This window comes from Nymphalis io, chromosome 7 (assembly GCF_905147045.1).
Source record: "Nymphalis io chromosome 7, ilAglIoxx1.1, whole genome shotgun sequence".
NCBI classification, from domain to species: Eukaryota; Metazoa; Arthropoda; class Insecta; order Lepidoptera; family Nymphalidae; genus Nymphalis; species Nymphalis io.
In genome coordinates this window covers 14,472,254-14,491,312 of record NC_065894.1, presented here as the reverse complement: position 1 = coordinate 14,491,312, position 19,059 = coordinate 14,472,254, and the positions used below count along the sequence as shown (strand labels likewise).

General features: G+C 38.4%; 3 protein-coding genes across 3 annotated transcripts; 2 read left to right on the top strand and 1 right to left on the bottom strand.

Annotated features, from left to right (window-relative positions):
- The first annotated feature begins 262 nt into the window (after window positions 1-262).
- Window positions 263-1,294, top strand: LOC126769556 (bolA-like protein 3). Its single transcript, XM_050488427.1, has 3 exons — window positions 263-467; window positions 819-968; window positions 1,120-1,294. Exons 1-3 carry the CDS (start codon window positions 420-422, stop codon window positions 1,255-1,257), a joined length of 336 nt encoding a protein of 111 aa, XP_050344384.1. The 5' UTR covers window positions 263-419; the 3' UTR covers window positions 1,258-1,294.
- Window positions 1,295-3,400: 2,106 nt separating this feature from the next.
- On the top strand, window positions 3,401-6,570 carry LOC126769506 (eukaryotic translation initiation factor 3 subunit F). The gene is made up of 6 exons (XM_050488364.1): window positions 3,401-3,553; window positions 3,823-3,969; window positions 5,233-5,456; window positions 5,540-5,665; window positions 5,814-5,966; window positions 6,430-6,570. Exons 1-6 carry the CDS (start codon window positions 3,445-3,447, stop codon window positions 6,502-6,504), a joined length of 834 nt encoding a protein of 277 aa, XP_050344321.1. The 5' UTR covers window positions 3,401-3,444; the 3' UTR covers window positions 6,505-6,570.
- Window positions 6,564-10,524, bottom strand: LOC126769459 (DNA repair protein XRCC1). Its single transcript, XM_050488270.1, has 11 exons — window positions 10,300-10,524; window positions 9,911-10,021; window positions 9,551-9,637; window positions 9,256-9,420; window positions 9,038-9,173; window positions 8,450-8,899; window positions 8,224-8,377; window positions 7,936-8,138; window positions 7,551-7,822; window positions 7,357-7,473; window positions 6,564-7,290 (listed from the first exon to the last, which is right to left on the bottom strand). Exons 1-11 carry the CDS (start codon window positions 10,348-10,350, stop codon window positions 7,039-7,041), a joined length of 1,998 nt encoding a protein of 665 aa, XP_050344227.1. The 5' UTR covers window positions 10,351-10,524; the 3' UTR covers window positions 6,564-7,038.
- Between the last annotated feature and the right edge of the window lie 8,535 nt (window positions 10,525-19,059).

The window sequence follows — 19,059 nt, the reverse complement described above, 5'->3', positions numbered from 1 at the left end:
AACTATGTATATAGGAGAACACATTTAAAAAATATAAATGAAATGCAAATACTTATATGAGTATTCGAATACTTAATACGGCTCTAATCTTTTTGAATGATATAAATAATAAAACAATTTGTATACTTTTATACGTGTTACTGTCGTGCGTAACTAACTTCACAATAGACTTTTTGAGTTGTAGATATAGGATTGCGATTGGCGCACCTGACTAGTATTCGAATACCATAAAGTAGTCGAATACCGATCACATCTCTATGTCAACTGTGATGAGTGATCACTGATCTGTCAACTGTATAAAATTATTATTAGGGTTATGTTATGTAAAATTATATTAAAGTAAAAAACCTTAAAATGTTTTATGATTAAAAGTATATCTTTAAAGGATTTATCTATTTTCGAAGCAATATCTTTTCAATATGTTTCGACATTTTATTAAAGTTTTAGAACCTTTTAAAAATCAACTAGTAAGTAAAATAGCTAGTAATTAACATTTTTATTTTAACGGCCCCTTGGGCTGGTGGCTAGCTTCAAGCTCGTATGGTAGTGGGTCATAATCCTGTAATGTTTTCTGTCAATAAATTCTCAACATAAACACGAAGTTCGGAAATTAGTAGTGTTTAAGTGTTACGTTTTCGAGTCTCGGAAAGCACCTTAACTAATTCTCTTCAGTCGGACTTTGCGATATTTGCTCAATTATTTGAGCAATATATCAATAGATATTTCTTGCGAGAGAATTGGCATTTGAATCTAAAAAATGCATGTATTACAACATATATACTACAAAATCCGAAGACATTATGTGTGTTTAATTTCAGAGTCGGGCCGTTGCTGGCAATGGTAATGCATTCCAGCAAAACTGTATTTCCAAAGAGCAAAAATTAACAGAGGCATTAAAGAAGTCATTACCAGGAATCACATATGTTAGTGTAGAGGATATATCTGGAGGCTGTGGTGCTATGTTTGAAGTAAGATATATAAATATATATAAGCTTACAAAAATATCTACATAAAAGTGCACTGAGATCAATAAATATGATTTTTTATTTGTCATAATTCTGACTATATGTTATGCTATTTTTTTTATATAATGCATATTACCTCAAATTTGACTTTCAGGTTAGTATAGAAGCAAAGGAATTTAAGGGTTTGTCAACAGTTAAACAACATCGCTTGGTAACAGAATCCTTAAAGAGTGAAATTGCAGAGATGCATGGCATTAGGATTCATACCTCACCTTCACCTAATGGTCACTGATGCAAACCATACCACTAGAATATAATATTATTAGTTGTGGTTGTGTTTTATTTCATTACAAAACTGATGTTTCAATTTTCTGTCATTGTTAAGTTTTTCTTTTGAGGCAAAGTGTAAATTATGTGATTTAGTTATAAGAGACCTTAGGCATCTTTGTTCTATCCTCAACTTTATTTGATTGTATTTTCTTTAAATACTTAGTATATAGTTGAAACTTTTATAAGTGTAGCATGTCTACAAATGTTTTTGCCCTGTTATAATGTTATGTTTTTAAATTTTAATGCTATAATAGGAATCATTATGAAAAAATAAATGTATGCCTGGTAAAGACTATTTATTTAATTCTTTCTGCAAACATAAGCTTATTTGATTTTCTTAAATTTTCAAGGTAAGGCATAATTAACAAATTAAAGATTTTTAATAGTATACTTCACCAAAAAAAGTATGTACTGATCTCAAACTCTAATTTATTAATATCTGATATAATGTCCCTTGTGTTTGTAGTCTCACTGGCTTACTGACCCTTCAAACCAGAAAACGATGATACTAAGTATTTCTGTTTAGAATTAGAATATATTGTTATATATGACTGACTCCTTGGTCTAGTTTCTTGATATAAGGCCACAGACTCGGAGGTCCTGCGTTCAATTTCCATGTCAGGCCAATAAAAAGTTATTGGGTTTTTAACAGCCCAGAGTCTGAAAGTTAGAAGTGTGTACACTCCTGTTCCTTGGAAAGCAGGCAAAGCCGTTGGTCCTGTGCCTGAACTCTTTCCGGTTATGTCAGATAGCCATCCCATCGGATTATGAGAGCTAGGGAAGAGAGAGTGCACCTGTGCTTGTCGGCCTCACGAAAATAACGCTGGACGTCAGGATACAAGAGATGGCTAATGTTAAGTCCATCTCAGAAGGTCCTGGTGTCGACGCACCTATCGTGTCTGGGAACTGCCAAGAATATCATGGTCGGAAAAGCTCTCATAGACCATTTCGGAGCCATAGTGATGGCGGCATCGCTGTCGGGGGCTAAGGAAGTGGTCTTCGTTGGAGACATAAACCGGCTGTCTTATGTCGACGGAGAAAATTTGTTCGAAATGAGTTACAGTCGACCAAATTATAACACATCACCCGTGAGTTGTCGTGGACGCACCGGAGCCCCGTCGTCGCATACGCCACCAGCGTGCCATTTACTCCGATAATCCCATCGTCCACTCCCTTAAAATCGTTAGATGGTGCAAAAATGCCACTTGACAACGCACGTCATGACTCCATAAATCACACATGCATAATACACGGCGCGGTCATCATCGTCCAGAGCAAACGCTTGAGGCTCGGAATCCACGAGTGTTCCTAACGCTGTAGGTAGCAGCCATCACAAGAGACATTTAACACCTGTGTCTAGTGACAAAAGTTGTTGTATGTATTAATAGTATCAGTATATTTTAATAAGAATGTAGGTATAAATACATATATTTAAAAAAAAACGTGATTACAGCTAAATCTTTCGATATTTAAAAAAAAATGAAATTATATATGTATAAGTATAACTTCATCAGTCAGTGTCGGACACAGAAAAAGCATTGCTGCTGTTATTATAATATCGTAAAAGTTATTATAGAATATAGTTTAATAATTATTATAGTAGGTAATAAAAAATAAGTTAAGAAATAAACAAATACAAGTGTAGTAAAAAATGCACGGGTAATCATGAGCCTGTGGATGTCGTTTTATTTAAAAATCACCAGGCTTGTAAAATGTAAAAATGTAGCTTTTGCTGCGCTCTCATTATTTCGTTGCTAGTGACCTAATATTAAAGAATGCTTTCTCGCTTCCAGGTAAAATGGAAAGGTATTTGTCCGAGAATTCCCACATGACGTCTGCGGTTGAATTTATTTCAAAATGAATACAAAATAAATTTCTCAAAAACGGATGCGTGATAACGGCATAACCAAAAAACTTTATGCAAACTGAGATACTTACTATTATGTAGCTTACTAAACAATCTACAATGTCAATTTGATAAAAACTTGATTTCTTTTTATAAATTAGAAAGTCCTTTAAGTTTGTTGAGAAAATAAAAAAGTAATTTATTTATTTCTTGTCTGTATGAAAGTCACTGTCATCATTGTCTAAATGACGTTCTATGTCATTTAATAAAGTCTTTCCCCTTTCATGTTTCAAACAACTCAACATGGCACTCAATTTAGTTGTTAAGGTTCATCCTGTTGTTTTATTTCAAATCGTTGATGCATATGAGCGTCGAAATGCTGATTCACATCGTGTTATCGGAACTTTGTTAGGTAAATATTGTTTATATTCAGTACGTGTTCAGAATACTTTCAATGTGTTATGCCGACGTCATGAGGGTTAACCTTTTTAATTTGTTATTATAATATTTTATATAAATACATGCACAGTTGTTAAGTCGTCAACTAGAAGGGTGCGTCGAACGTCCTTGTTGTATTTTGTATAATTGTTATAAATTCCACTAGAAACTGATAATATACACAGATACTTTAAGTAGAACTAAACGTTTTAGGAATTTATTTGTTTTAATTTTAATATCAAGGTACCTGTGACAAAGGGGTGGTGGAGGTGACCAACTGCTTCTGTGTGCCACACAAGGAACATGCGGACCAGGTGGAGGCAGAATTAAATTATGCCATGGATGTTTACGAACTCAACCGTAGGGTTAATGCTTCAGAAAACATTGTTGGTAAGTTTCTAAAGATATCAGATAGTAAAATTTTATGATTACTTTATGTTAATAGTTTGATAACCTCGTTGGTCTAGTGGCTACATGTAAGGCTGCAGACCCGGAGGTCCTGGGTTCAAATGTCAGGTTGGGCCAACAAGTAATCAAAGCAATCATAAAATGTTGATCAATAGGCAGTTATAATACTGTTAATGTTCATTTTTTAGATGTGCCATTATTAAACTTAATTAGTACGATATGTTTGGTATTTGCTGCTAAATTTCTGAGGGCAGGAGGATCTACCAATGTAGAGGGTGATGATTATTTTAAGAATCTTCTATCTATAAGCTATTAAATAAATTTTTACTCAAGGGTCATACTTCCTTTAAAGCCTTATTTTTATAAATATATTACTACTTGTTATTTATTAAACTACTATATAAATAATACACAACATATATTAATTTAATTAATTTTTTTTACAGTACCATATAATGTTATATTTCATATTACATAGGATTTATCAAAGACCAAACTATATTATGAAAAACATGATAACATAAGGTATCAATTTGTACACCTTAAAAAAAAAGATATGAAAATTAACAATCAAACCATTATTATCAAAACAAGTACTCAAGATAAATCCATATTTTATTTTTCTTCTTCGTATGCTTCATTACTGAAGGTTGTGCTTGTCCTGAAATGCTTTCACCGATGTGTCGACTAGCTTTCTCCACACCACTCTGTCCTCTGCTTGTCTCAGGGCAGTTGGAATATTGAGTTCCGTTATATTTTGGATCTGGTCGAACCAGCGGGTAGCTAATCAACCGCGTGATCTTTTGCCTTCGACCTTCCCTACAACAACCAGTTTATCCAGATTGTCGGTTTGTCTCTGGGCAATATGGCCAAAGTAACTTAAGACTCATTTGTAGCATATAGTGGATAGTCTGGTAGTAATCTTCAGTTTGTCGAGAATAGACTTGTTGGTTCTTTTTGGAATTATTTATTTATTATTATTTATTAATTCTTTATTGCACACATTTTACAAACATTTAGTAACATATAATAGCCAGTAGAACATGTAGTATGCAAAGGCGGCCTTATCACTTACAGTGATCTCTTCCAGGCAACCTCTGTAAAGAGAAATATTTATGTGTTTTTTTAGCCAGGATCACTAATCGGGCATAGTGTGCGAACAACTTATACTTAAAATTTAATTATTTATCATAAAAAGGCAATTTACCGTTTTTCTGTTGTATAATAGTCAATTTCTTCTTCCAGGTTGGTGGGCAACTGGAAATGAGGTGACCAACCACTCATCTGTGATCCACGAGTACTACTCACGCGAGTGCCGAGAACCAGTGCACGTTACGCTGGACACGTCGCTGGCTGGAGCTCGCATGGGACTGCGCGCGTACGTTTGCGTGGCGCTCGGCGTGCCGCGCGGGAAGCAGGGCTGCATGTTCACTCCCATTGATGTTGGCCTTACATATTACGAGCCTGAGGTATGGCGTCGTGGCCGAGTTTGTAACGTAGACTCCTTTGTATAGAGTTTGATTAACATTAATTGCCGTGGCAATCTTTTCAGATCGTAGGTCTGCAGCTGTGCCAAAAGACGATAGGACCAGGTGGTCGCTCGCGACAAGTGCAGCCCGCCGTGGACCTCGCGCAGGTGGCCGACGCCGCCTCTAGGCTCTCTGGTCTACTCGACCAGGTCAATATTTTTTCTCCACATTGTGCATTGTTTTTTAACAAAAAACAAAGTACTATCTACATTAATTTTAACTATCTTATATATTTTCATTTCAAATTGTAATCGGGTGTGTAACAGAGTGTGGAATTGTGGCATGGTGTGGTCCCAGGTGGTGCAGTATGTGGAGGAGGTGCTATCGGAGCGCACGACGCCCAACAATGCGGTAGGTCGCCAGCTGTTGGAGCTGGTGAGCGCGCTGCCCGATCTCGCCTCCGCCTCTTTCGCGGACGCCTTCGCCGGAGGCGTCAAGGACCTGCTCATGGTGACACTCTTTTAATATATATATATGTATATATATATATACTAGCTACCGTCTCGGCTTCGCATGGGTTAAATAAGGGTTTAAATTAAAAGTTTATATTGTAATACACAATGCTTCCAACGTCGTCCCAACGTCGGTTTTAGACAACTGTCTATTGGTGAAAATTGTATGAAACACCGTTTGTTAGTTTTTGAATTTATCATGTTAATATGTAGTGAAGCTCATCGAGAATGTTTGATTCAATATTGATTATGAAATATTGAATGTAAATTAAAAAAGATAATATTCAAAAGTTTAAATTTAAGGAAACCAAGTTTGGTGTAGTTTTGATGACTATTCATACAGCTACTGTATTGTTTTTTTTTTTTTATATATGAAAATTTATGATGCCTGAGTAATGAAGATTGATCCACAGTAATGCAAGTGATGCAACAATTATAACATTTCTATTTATCCTTTCCAGGTGGTCACTCTCGCACAACTCATCAAGACCCAGCTGCAACTGAACGAGAAGCTCACACTGCTGACGTCGCAGTGAGACACTACTCTCGTTGCCGGGAAAATTTAAAGTCATAAGTACTCAATAAAGCGAAAATGTGTAAAAGTTCTGTATTCTCCTTTATTTGAAACCTTACAAAGTCAAGGTATATTATTTCTGTTCCGTAATGGTGAATAATAAAAAAATATTTTTTAAAAGTCAACAATATAAACGTCGATGTCTTATCGAACTGATGGCTCGAATGAATCGAACCAATCACAGTCGGTTACACGTCTCGTACACACGAACGCTTTCGCCCGTCGCCACTAGCGAGCGCTCGCGGTGGCAGCGCCACACCCACTCGGGCCGCACGCGCGCGCCGCCCGTCCGCCACTAGCGAGCGCTCGCGGTGGCAGCGCCACACCCACTCGGGCCGCACGCGCGCGCCGCCCGTCCGCCACTAGCGAGCGCTCGCGGTGGCAGCGCCACACCCACTCGGGCCGCACGCGCGCGCCGCCCGTCCGCCACTAGCGAGCGCTCGCGGTGGCAGCGCCACACCCACTCGGGCCGCACGCGCGCGCCGCCCGTCCGCCACTAGCGAGCGCTCGCGGTGGCAGCGCCACACCCACTCGGGCCGCACGCGCGCGCCGCCCGTCCGCCACTAGCGAGCGCTCGCGGTGGCAGCGCCACACCCACTCGGGCCGCACGCGCGCGCCGCCCGTCCGCCACTAGCGAGCGCTCGCGGTGGCAGCGCCACACCCACTCGGGCCGCACGCGCGCGCCGCCCGCGCCGCCCGCGCCGCCGCACACGCGGTACTGCGCGCGCCCGCCCAGCGCCGCCGCCGGCTGCGCACGGGACCGCACGTTAGCTACGAATGTTCATTCTTTATTACGTGTGAGGACAAGTCTCACCTCGACCACGAGTCCTCCGTAGGCGCGAATGTATCGCACGAGCAGTGTGCGGTCGTACTCGGCGTCCAAATCGTCCGAGATCGTAAAAGTCAAGCCTTCGAAGAAGTGCGGTAATTCCTGATAAAATTATGAAAATTATCGAAATCACAATATACTAAGAGCAAACAATGCAAAGAAATGACAACGAAATATACTTTTTCCGTATCGATCTTCTCCAGTCGCGCCGGTTGGTCGTCTCGGTCCGTGAGATCCGAGTCGGAGTCGGAGTCGGAGTCGTCGAGGGTGATATCGTCGCGGACGCGCTCGTCCCGCACGAACGTCACGTCGGACTCGCGGGACGCGTTCGCGTCGTCGACGACGTCCGCCGTCGGCGGGGCGCTCGTGTCGTCGGCGACCGGAGAGTTTGTTTTGTTCTTTTTCCGTTGATGTTGCAGAACTTTCTCGATTTCATCATCGGTGTCCATGTCTTATGGCAAAAAGCGTCAAAAACGAACATGTAATTTTAATACGTATAAAAATTTGAAACACAAAATAAAACAGTCGATAAAAGCGCTCGCACCCGAATCGCTGAAATCGTACCGCTATCGCCACCGAAGTCCGGGCGGTCGAGTTGCCAGTCGGCGGGCGGCGCCTCGCGCTCGCTCGGCTGCACCGCGAACCAGCGCCACGGCAGCCGCCGCCGGCGCGCCGCGCACGCGCGCAGCCACTCGCCCGCCACGGCCGCCGCGCGCCCGCCGCCCGCGCGCGCCTCGCGCACCTTGGGCGTGTTCGGGAACGCGCACCTGCGGACGACACGCGCTCAGACCGGCCCCCCCCGCGGCACTCTGCTCGAGGTGCGTACACGAGGTGCGTACACGAGGTGCGTACACGAGGTGCGTGCAGCCGCGCCAGCCGGGCAGGTAGCGCGCGCCGAGACGCAGGCCGACGTCGCGCAGCTCGGCGCGCAGCGGGTTCTCGTATCCGCTGAGCGTGAACACGACGCCCGCAAGCACGGCGGCCTCGTGCGCGCGCGGGCCCGGCTCTGCGCACGAGTCGAAACGTTACGGGTCGGCGGGCATTGGTAAAATCTCACCAACAACATCAAAAAACTCACCTTCAACCGATCGTTTCCGTTTCTTCGAGTGAGATGAATCCGCAGTACTCGGAGTATCTTTTCTGACGACTTTACTCTGAGGTGAAAAATTTGTGGCCCCTACTTGCTGTTGTGGGTCTTGTGGTATCTTGTTTTTTTTGCTGTCTCTGTCTATATTATTAATTTTTATCTTTTCTTTGCCTTGATGTTCTCTAGTTCTTTGATTCTGTGATAAATTTTCCTCATCCTTTTGTTGTTTATGTCTTTGGACCACCTGGTCGATTTTATCGTGTGGCTTTATATCATCATCTGTGTACATAAGGTTTTCCTTCCGCCGGTTTGAGCACGGTTCGTCATCCTCTCCACGGCATTCCTTACCGGTCGTTTTAGCGATAGGAATTTTAATAAGCTTGGTGTACTTGTCCGAATCGTTTTTAATAGCGTCCATAGATGCTTGCCTTATTTGTGCATCTGAAACAAAAAAAACAATCGTCCTTTTAAACAGTCGATTATAAATCAATACCACATGTGTACATTCATCCAGCTACTGCCAATTTGCCAGTCAGCTGCCAACAGAGATGATGTGAAGCCACACGAGTGCTGTCGTACCGGCAGTCGTGCGTCGCGTGCTCGCGAACAGCTCCCCCGGGCGGAACTCGTCGTCGTCGGCTGCAAGCGCGCCGAACGCGAACGTCCGCGACATCGTGCTCTCCGGCTCGTGGATATGCACGAATGACAGGCCATACTGGAAATTAATTTTGCTATTTGTCCCCCAGTAGCCAGTTCAATCTCAATCCATGCTGATGGCATGTCAGCAGCCGCCCGACCTTGCAGTGCTTGTTGTAGGGCTGCGCGCACACGACGCGCACGCGGTCCCAGCGCCGCCCGCGCGCGCCGGCGAGCTGCGCGCCGCTGAACGAGCGCACGCGCTCCACGCCCGCGTCGCGGCGGGACTCGGCCGGCGACAACAACATGCAGCTCGGGACCAGTACCTGGTTGAATTTGTCTAAATCGGCTGATTCAAAGACACCCATAAAATGTTCTTATAAAATAAGCACTTACCTACCTCCCTCCCCCTCCCTAATAGTGGCTGGTTAAATAAAAATAGGGATATATTTTTACCTGAAAGGGCTCATTAGGTTTCTCTGACAATCCAACTAATACTTCTACTGAGGCGGCATGGTGAGCTCCAATACTGATGGACTCAATCTGAAAATCAATTTAAATATAGTATTGTTTAATCTCTTAAACATTTAACTGACGTTTTTTTTGTTTTATGAAATTTTTGTTTTAAACAATAATAAGACTTAGGCAATAGTATGTTTATTACAATTATTACTACAACTGTAAATTTAAGTAATAGTAGACTAGCTTTAGTTACTCTACTAAATCTAAATCTACAATGTGTAATTAAATAATATAATTGTCACACTGATTACATTCAGATTTTGTATTTATTTTATTTCATAAATTAATAATCACCTTAACAGCTTTGACCAATTGCAGCACGATTGAGCATGAAGACTCTCCCTTACTACAGAGCCATTTCTTCTTGCTCACCTCCCACTCCGTAATATTGTTTGCTTGGTTTTCCTAACATTAAAAAATAATGGCTACAAAACTAATTTGGTAATAATGTCATTTGTTATGGTAAAATAAATGTTGAAAAACGTAAACTCTATATAGTTTTTTAAATTTTTTGAGTAGACATTACATTACACCTATTGTACATAGTTTACATTCACTGCAATTTCAGAAATTATTTTATAGAAAGTTATGCAGAGAGATCTAATATCAATAATATACAGTCACAATTAGAAAAAAAGTAAAGTTCGGCTAGTGGTACTTTAAAAGACGTAATTATAACTTACAGGATCTTCACTACTAAAACTGACCACATAGTCAATTTTAACACGAGGCATGACTTCTTACGTTTTAGACTTCGAAGAAAATAAAACTACTTGATATATCACTTAAGAAATTACACATGCAATGTTATTTTTAAAAATTTGCTGCGCAGACCGAAGTTAAGATATTATAGAATTTATAAAACTCCTGTGTTTTGACTTCTGCGTTCTGACATTTATTAAGCAACCTGTCAAGTGTCTATTTGATAGTGACAGACGAACTTGGCCAGCGACAATTCTAAAGCGAGTAGACTGACACTAGAGTAGAAAATCTTTCAGTGCTAGCAATCTCAATGATGAATCTAGACACGCGGCAGCGTGTCAAGCCAAGTTCAAGCTAACAGAACTGGCGAGCAGTATCGTGTGTAGTATTACACGAACCACTTGGAGCCACTTTTGACCCCCTCATAACTCAAAAACTATTTCACATAAACATGTCAATTTTGGTTTACATATTGAGATACATATGTGCTCTAAATTTCATAAGCACACCTCAAACGATTATTTAGATATTAACATCCAAAAATTGTCATTTTTATCACTGACTGTCCTATAGATCAAAACTCTAACTCAGTTCCAGATGACCTAGAAAGTTCAAATTTGGAATCCAGATCGGTAGTTGGGTAAATACAAAGAAATAAATAAATTATTACAGAAACTAGTAAATTTTTATCATTTTATTATAATTTTTCAATTAATTGATTTTAAGGTTTTCACGTGAATATATAACGAGTGGAGTATTAATTTTTTTTTTATCCAAACATGTCAGTTTTAGTATTTTTATCTATAAGAATATAGTCGACTTTCGTTTTTATTTCGTTATGTTCTCTACAAACCTTATACCTTAGTCAAACTTTGTGGCTTGGCCGTGACGTAGGAGTGACGATGATGATGATGATGATCAGATATTTTTGCTGTAATTACTATAATTAGTTTACAATGTGAAAGATTCTCCATTTCTCTTCAGTTGCATTGATTTCTGTTGTCCTAGAAAACTTCTTTCTTAGGTGTTGTGCAAAAGGCCTTCATTTATCGTTTATGTCTAAAATACAAAAATAATTCGATACGATTTTACAAATAAATGAGAAGTCTTAATTTTAAATTAACAGTTATTATTATTTTATATATATTTGTTTATAATTATTTGGTCTTTTTTTTATTTGATATAATTAGCTTAACCACTGTTTCATATTATGGTAAACCTTTTTTAATGTTACACATATTAATTAATTCTTAATTTGGTCGTGTTAAATAAACTTATATTACTTACATTATGTTAATTACTTGTACGATGCTTTAAATTTATTTTTCTAATTTAATGGTGTTTCTAATTTAAATTTCTAATTAAATGGTGGTCCGGAGTCATCCGTGACAGTAACATTCGCGGAGCTCCTAGAAGCATCCTCAAACATTTTGACTATGTAGTCACTCCTTTTTCTTGCTTTCTAAGTCATGAAGAACAGTACCCTGATCATCACATAGTGCATTCAAATTGTGAGTCCTATTAAGCCCCGCAAGTGTTGATCTCCTTGTGAAGGTTAAACCCGTCATGTAGTTTCAAAAGGCCTTCGATACGTTCGCTTTTGGTCTCATAGAACTTATCCCGAGCAGTTCGAATTTTTCTAACAATGAGTTTATCTAATTCGTCGTACCTTTTTGGGTCTGCGGTTTTATATGTTCGGCGTTCATCCATTAATTTCAGGATGTCCTCAGTCATCCATTGCTGTTTCTTGACTAGATGGTCAGGCTGCTGATAAGTCTGACAAATATTGCTGACCGTATCCTTGAGTGTTGACCACGTTGTCAAAGATGTTGATGGGCAGGTCAAGTGCTCGTTAGCCCATTCGTTTATAGTTTATATTTGAAACTCTTGCTTTAACTATGGGTTCTTTCAAAATATTTAAATCTGTACGAAATTTTGTTTTTGCCGAGCCAATTTTTTAAATTTACAGTGTAGTGTTGCTACGACAGGATTATAATCAGACTTTATATCTGCTCCCGGATATGTAACACAGTTCTTGATTGAATTTTGAAATCTTTTGTTAACCAATACAAAATCTTTTTGATTACGAACTATGCTATCAGCTGGATGTAGTGGCGAGGTCCAGGTGTACAAACGACGAGGATGAAGCTGAAAGAGGGTATTTGCTTGCATAAATCCTTTCTCTTTTTTTTTTATTCGGACTTGTTCTGGAACTAATAACGTACTGATTTGGGACGTATTTCAGTCTTCAATTTAGGTTCGCTAGTTAAAATAAATAGATATTGTTACTAGCTTTTTTGTTTTCTGTATTCTAGGCAATTATATACGTTTGTACGTTTCCCCCACATGAGTATGAGGATATGCGGGACTCATCGTTAGGGGGCGGCGAGCTGGCTGTTTTACTCTAGAATGCTGCACCGTTAAATGTACAATGACAAGTTATCGAGAAAATTTTCTATCTGTAAAACATCAGAAAGCCGTCAAGAAGATTTTTTTTTATTTCTTTGAGCCGCCAAATGTGCCGCCCCAAAAATCTGCCACTCTAGGCTGAAGCCTACTCAGCCTGCTGGTAAATCCGACACTGCATAAATGTTTAAATATATTAATTGTAGTGGTTACTATGCTTACACGCAAGTCAACGCGATTATTGTTATATATTATGACACTGATAATTTTTTCATTGATGTTTACTTCGCGTTACGCTTGCCTGCTTCTTCCGATTTCATGAATTATATGTGTATTGGCGTTTATAACTAGTATTGTAAGGAAGGTAAAATTTGCATAGAATTTTATATTTTACTAATCTGATTAAAAAAATAGTCTTTTTTTACACCTAGTCTTTTGCGTTAACCGTTAAAGAGTTTGTGAGCCTTGATGAGGTATAACCTCATTTAACCTAATGCTGCAATCTTAAGGAGCGTAACTGGATTGGCATCAAGTCAAGATATACTTTTAGAGAATTGATCAATCAGCATGTGTATGACATGAAGTACGTGTAATGTGTGTAACAAACAGACCGCGGGCACCGTTTCACACTTTTATACAAATATAACAATATTATACTCCATATACTTTTATATTTTTTTTATTTAATAACATATACTTATATTATTAATATGTTGTTATTTATATAATACTTTACACTTAACTATTTCAACAGCTATAACAATATACGTTCTTGTAAAAAAATGTTTTTTTACAAACTTTTTATTTAACACAATGTTTAATTTCACATAAATTAAAAATAACAATACACTCAGTCAGTTCCTTAAAACTTGAATAACAAATATAACGACGAGTATGAAAGTATTGTATACTGTCGCCATTATCCTTTGTGAGTGAGTGCGATATCCTTTGTGTCTAAAGTTTATCTGATATTAAATCTACATCATACATATAATATCTACAAATTACACTTACTTACTAACCACTACTACACAACACTTACTAACAAAGGTGTGTATAAAAAAACAGTATCCTGTTGGTTTGTTTGTGTCAAATTTCGAATTTTTTCCTTTTCTGGCATGTATCTACGCTATTTGAGCGCAAAACATTTTGCCAATGTCACGTATAAAACAGATGAGACATACATATGATATAAGATCATTCGGTTTCAAATTTTGAATCGTTCATTATCACTCATCATCATTAGAGTGGAAACGATGTAATTCTACAGTAGATATCTAGAGATTTCAATTTAACAAATAAGTATACTTATATATATGACAGCTTTGTCTATGGTATGCCGTTGTACGATATCCCTCGATTAAATAACGTAATACAATCATATTAAACATTACTGGCGCACGGCATAGGTACCTATAGCGAGGATGCCTTTTGAGACTCTAGATTTAAAATTTTAATTTATTAATACTTATTTCTTGATTTTATTAAAATAAAAGTGTTTAGTGAATATATAGGTAACCAGAGTTATTGGCCTTACATGCCTATAGTATGATCCTTTTCAAATAAAGCTTACTACGCCAATGATATTAAAAACTTAAATAAAACATAAATACTATCACATTTGTTTGTAGCGCTGTCTTTAAATGAATTAATGGATCACTCTGTATTTATGAATTCTTATTATGATTGGTTCTCGCTGTGTGTGCTGCACTTGTACCGGCGTCGGCGCATGCGGCTTGCGGTAAATATAGCCTCCATTTTTATTCGGTCGAGCGTACACTACTGACGACGCCTCCTCGTCGTATGGATTTCCTTTGACCTTGTATTTTGGCTGAGACACCGAATCTTCGTATACGTGTTCATAGGCGTACGGCTCGTAGACTTGCTCGACGTTGGACGAGTCATATACATGTAAATCTCTGTTGGGCTGAGGATGTTTGATTTGTTTCTTGAACTTGCCTGCGTAGGTTGTGGGTGTAATTACCTGGAAGATGGACATGGGTGCGTGCATCGGGAAGGCAGCTACCGCGTAGGGCTCATACTCGTTCACAAATTCGTTAGCGTATATAGGATACGCGTTCCTCCGTCGCTGCATGACGGTGGCCAGAGGTTCGTATGCGCTGGCCCATGCGCACAGTGATAGGAGGATCATCAGAATCTTTAAACAATCATTATTTTTAAATTGATACTGATGATATTTACATGACAATTTAAATGCTTATGATTCATCTTAAACAATAAGCTGTTATAATTACAAGTAATTTATTAAATATAATTATTTATATTACTTTTTAGAGCTTAAACGATTAGAACAATAAAAGTTTTGTAAATAAATAAATAAATAAGTACTCACTAAGCAGTCCATGTCAGTGTGCAGCGCCGCCGTCTGCCGCGTCGTCAGCTGAGCAACTGCGGGCTCGTGGTTAACCCATATCACGGTGGCGAGCGTTTCGGGACGGATGCAGTCACGCGAACTACTTTTTATAATTATTTATTCGAACCGATTCAGTTTATTGTTTCCTTCCTGACGCCAATTAATGCTCAGGGTAGAAAATACTAAGAATACTTAGGATCGTTGATTAGTTGTGTTGTTGTTGTCTTAAAAGTATATAAGTATTTTACCGTATAATTTAAAGTAAATGATATTTAAAAAAAAAAGTAATTTTTTTATGTTAGTATACTACTATAATGTATTTTGCTTCAAAGTGCGTTCCCAAACTTGGACTTATTCTTCCCTTACTTGCTGAGAGATCAGCCGCAGTCTGTGTGTACTACTGAATCTCATCTGATTAGGGTAGGGCTTTGTGCGTGTTATGGTAAGTACCACCCTCTATTCACTCATGCTCATGTCGAAAGGGTGATTGAGCCAATGTTATTACAGGTAACATCCTAGTTCCCATGGGTTGCAGGCGCATTGGCGATATAGAAAAGAGTAATATGTCTTTTAATGCCAATGTCTCTGGGCGTTGGGGACCTATCATCATTTTAATAAAAATAATAATAATATGTAACTAAGCTAGTCACTATGCCAACGGGGCAGTTAATAGATTATACAGACATACTATATGATGATGATCCTCCTGACCGATTTCGGCCGCGGTGGCCAATCTCACGAGAGAGTAGTCAACTGCGCAGGGCCAACGGCTTTACGTCCTTCCGAGGCACGGGAGTGTACACACGCCGAACTTCCAGACTCCAGGCTGCTACTGAGAATCTTTTGACACAAAAACTTTTTATCGGCCTGACCTGGGATTTGAACCTAAAACCTCTGGATCTGCGGCCTTATAGCCACAAGACCAACGAAGCCGACATACTATATACAAAGATAACGACAAAGTTAGAGCTTTTTACCCAGATATGAACTTGTGAACTTCGGTTACGATTTACATATTCCATCTACTAGACTTCTCGTCTTCTAACGCGTAACTAAATACGTAGAGAAAATTTAGGAAATTCATTATTTTCAATAGCGATAGAATATTAGTTGGTCACGGATGACGGAGATTTTATTTTATTTCCCGTTGCGTGCGATATAACAACACGAGTACACGTGCCTGTTGACAACGAGAATTACCTTACGTGATGCCGACCACCTGTTGAATAACTATCTTTTTGTCTCGTATCCCGCGATATTTGTAATCTATCGGGTATAAAAATTAGGCAACCGATCTATTCACCCCTACGTACCTCTTGTCTCCTATGTCGTACCTCATCTGACACCGAACATCTTGTAATATGTTTTTTAAGCCCCGATAGATAAAGAGGGGTGTTATAAGTTTAATGCGTATATCTGTGTCTGTCTGTGGTATCGTAGCACCTAAACACACACAGATTTTGATTTTGTTTTTTTTTTATTTCAACGGTGGTTTGATCAAGATCGTTCTTAGCTCTGATTAAAAAAATATGTTCAGCTTGTTGAAGATTATCAGCTCTTTTCTAGTTGTTGACAGGAAGTGAGCAATTTCTACTAGTCTGATCGATTCAAAATATAGCGTTCTTTGAATTCAATGCAACCCTGACCTGATGCTATAGCTTCATCTGATACCAAACTTCTTACCAACTACAGCAAAGGTGTTTGAACTATTTGGAATGGTCGCCATGAATAGTTTACAGATTTGCTTATAAACTATTAAGAGGTTTTATTGACTTGTTTTTTTAATTTTTGTTTCATTAACTTTCGTTCTGTTAAATATCTCATAATATTATTAAAATTTCTCGAATTGTAAAATGTAAAAGGGATTTTTTATCTGCATAAAACAATTAAATTACTGCTATTTATTTTGAAAATACTTAGACTCATTCATACATAGTTATACTTAAATTGCTATTTTATTAGAGACAGATATGGTTGTTATGATTTGTCTATATAAAATATGAGTATATTATGCGGTAAGCGAGTTACATTTCTTGTAGTGTCAGTGTCTATGGGCGAATGACCACCTATCTGAATTAACGGAACGGTTTGGCTGGAGACACTAAGGTCTACGTCAGTACATTTGCGTAACGCGTTATCGTAAAACATTGCGTGAGGAGCTTGAACTGAATACAAGATTATAAAATAATTTAGAGTACGTTTGAGGATAAAACTAGATTTTAGTACCAATTGTGGACTTTCTGATCTTTCTTTGAAATATTTTGGGAGTTATTTAAATAAAAAAAGAATATACTTAATAAAATAGTATTTATTCTTAAAACTAATTTTGGTTGTGGAAAGCCTCAATATATAATATTAGTGTTTTGATGTGTTGGCGTCCTGTCGTCCACGTCCAGCTGTGGACGTTTTCCGGCTGCTGATACGATGAGTCGGCGATGTAAGTGTTGTTCCTGTTTGCTATTTATTTTGCATATTGCATAGGCTTTGAATATTATTGTTGAATACGTGAGCGTATGAATTAGTCTATTTAATACTGAGGTCTGTTCACCACCAACCGGAGGAGATCCCGTGCCCGAAGTGTGGCTCCTCCACGATTTTGGAAACTTTCACGATGTGCGGTACCGATACTACTTTCGGCACAGATACTATCTTTTTAAATTCTACAACCTGTAAAATATAAAAAATAAAAATGTATGCAAATTATTATTATATTGAAGAAAGTTTTTGTAATTATAACAACTAAAATCGTTATCACTTTTAATTATTTGTATCATGAATGAAAAAAGGCACAAGAGACATATAATCTTAGTTCCCAAAGTTGGTGGTGCATTGGCGATGTAACTGATGGTTAACATTCCTTACAATGGCAATGTCTATGGACGTTGGTAACCACCTACTATCAGGTGGCCCATATGCTCGCCCTACTTATTCTATAAAAAATACTGGTATAAAAAATTGATGGATAACATAGCAGCAACACTAAATACAACAATATTTAGTGTTATTTTTTTACCTTGGGAACTTCGACAAGTTTGTTGACAGAGACAATCCTGGCGGCGGGCGCGGCGTACAGCGTCTCGATATGGTCGTGGTGGTGACCGAGGTCCAGCGAGCTGTGGCCGAAGGAGTCATAGCCGAGCGAGCCGTGCCCGAGCTCGTAGCCGCCACCGAAGCCGCCGTGCAGGAAACCGCGTTTGTCGCGTTTGCCTTCGGGCGCGGCAACAGCTGCAGCCACGAGGAGTACAACGCAAGCCTAGAGTTCATAAATTCTAATTATAAAATATTATTACTTAGAACACTCATTAATTTTAATCGAAAAAACTTTGTGTTAAAACTTTATTAATATTATCACTGAAATACGGATATACCTTGAATTTATAAGAAAATATTGTGGAATATCAGTTACATGTGTGTTCTAAATATGGCGACGATAATTTAAGTTGTATTGAACTTAGATAAATCTATAAAAATATAAGAATTTAATCTGCTTAGTTTTTATGGTAACTTCTAATGTGTTGAAATATTGATTAATATTGAAATGGATAATGACATACAACGGTAACCACTAAACTACATCTTACTTGACTGTTCAGGAAGCCGTTACTTGCTCTATTAAATTCTTCGCATAATTTATTTTGAAGTTAACTGATTTTACTTAATTTCATTTTTAAATTAACAAAAATAAAAGACGCTATTATTTATTAAAAAAAAATAGTTTTACCTTTCCCTAGCTTTAGAGTTAGGACACCGGTCAACGATTAAAAAATAGTACTTAATACACTATATTAAAATTTAAGATTGTGACACTTAATAATGGTTAAGCCAATAAAAAACTACATGATTTACGTGATCTATTTAAATAAAAATATTATTTGTAACTATATAAAAACTCAGATATTTGGAAGACAGTTACAGTTGCATTTTAAGTAGATAATTATTACAAGGGGTTGTAATACTCACG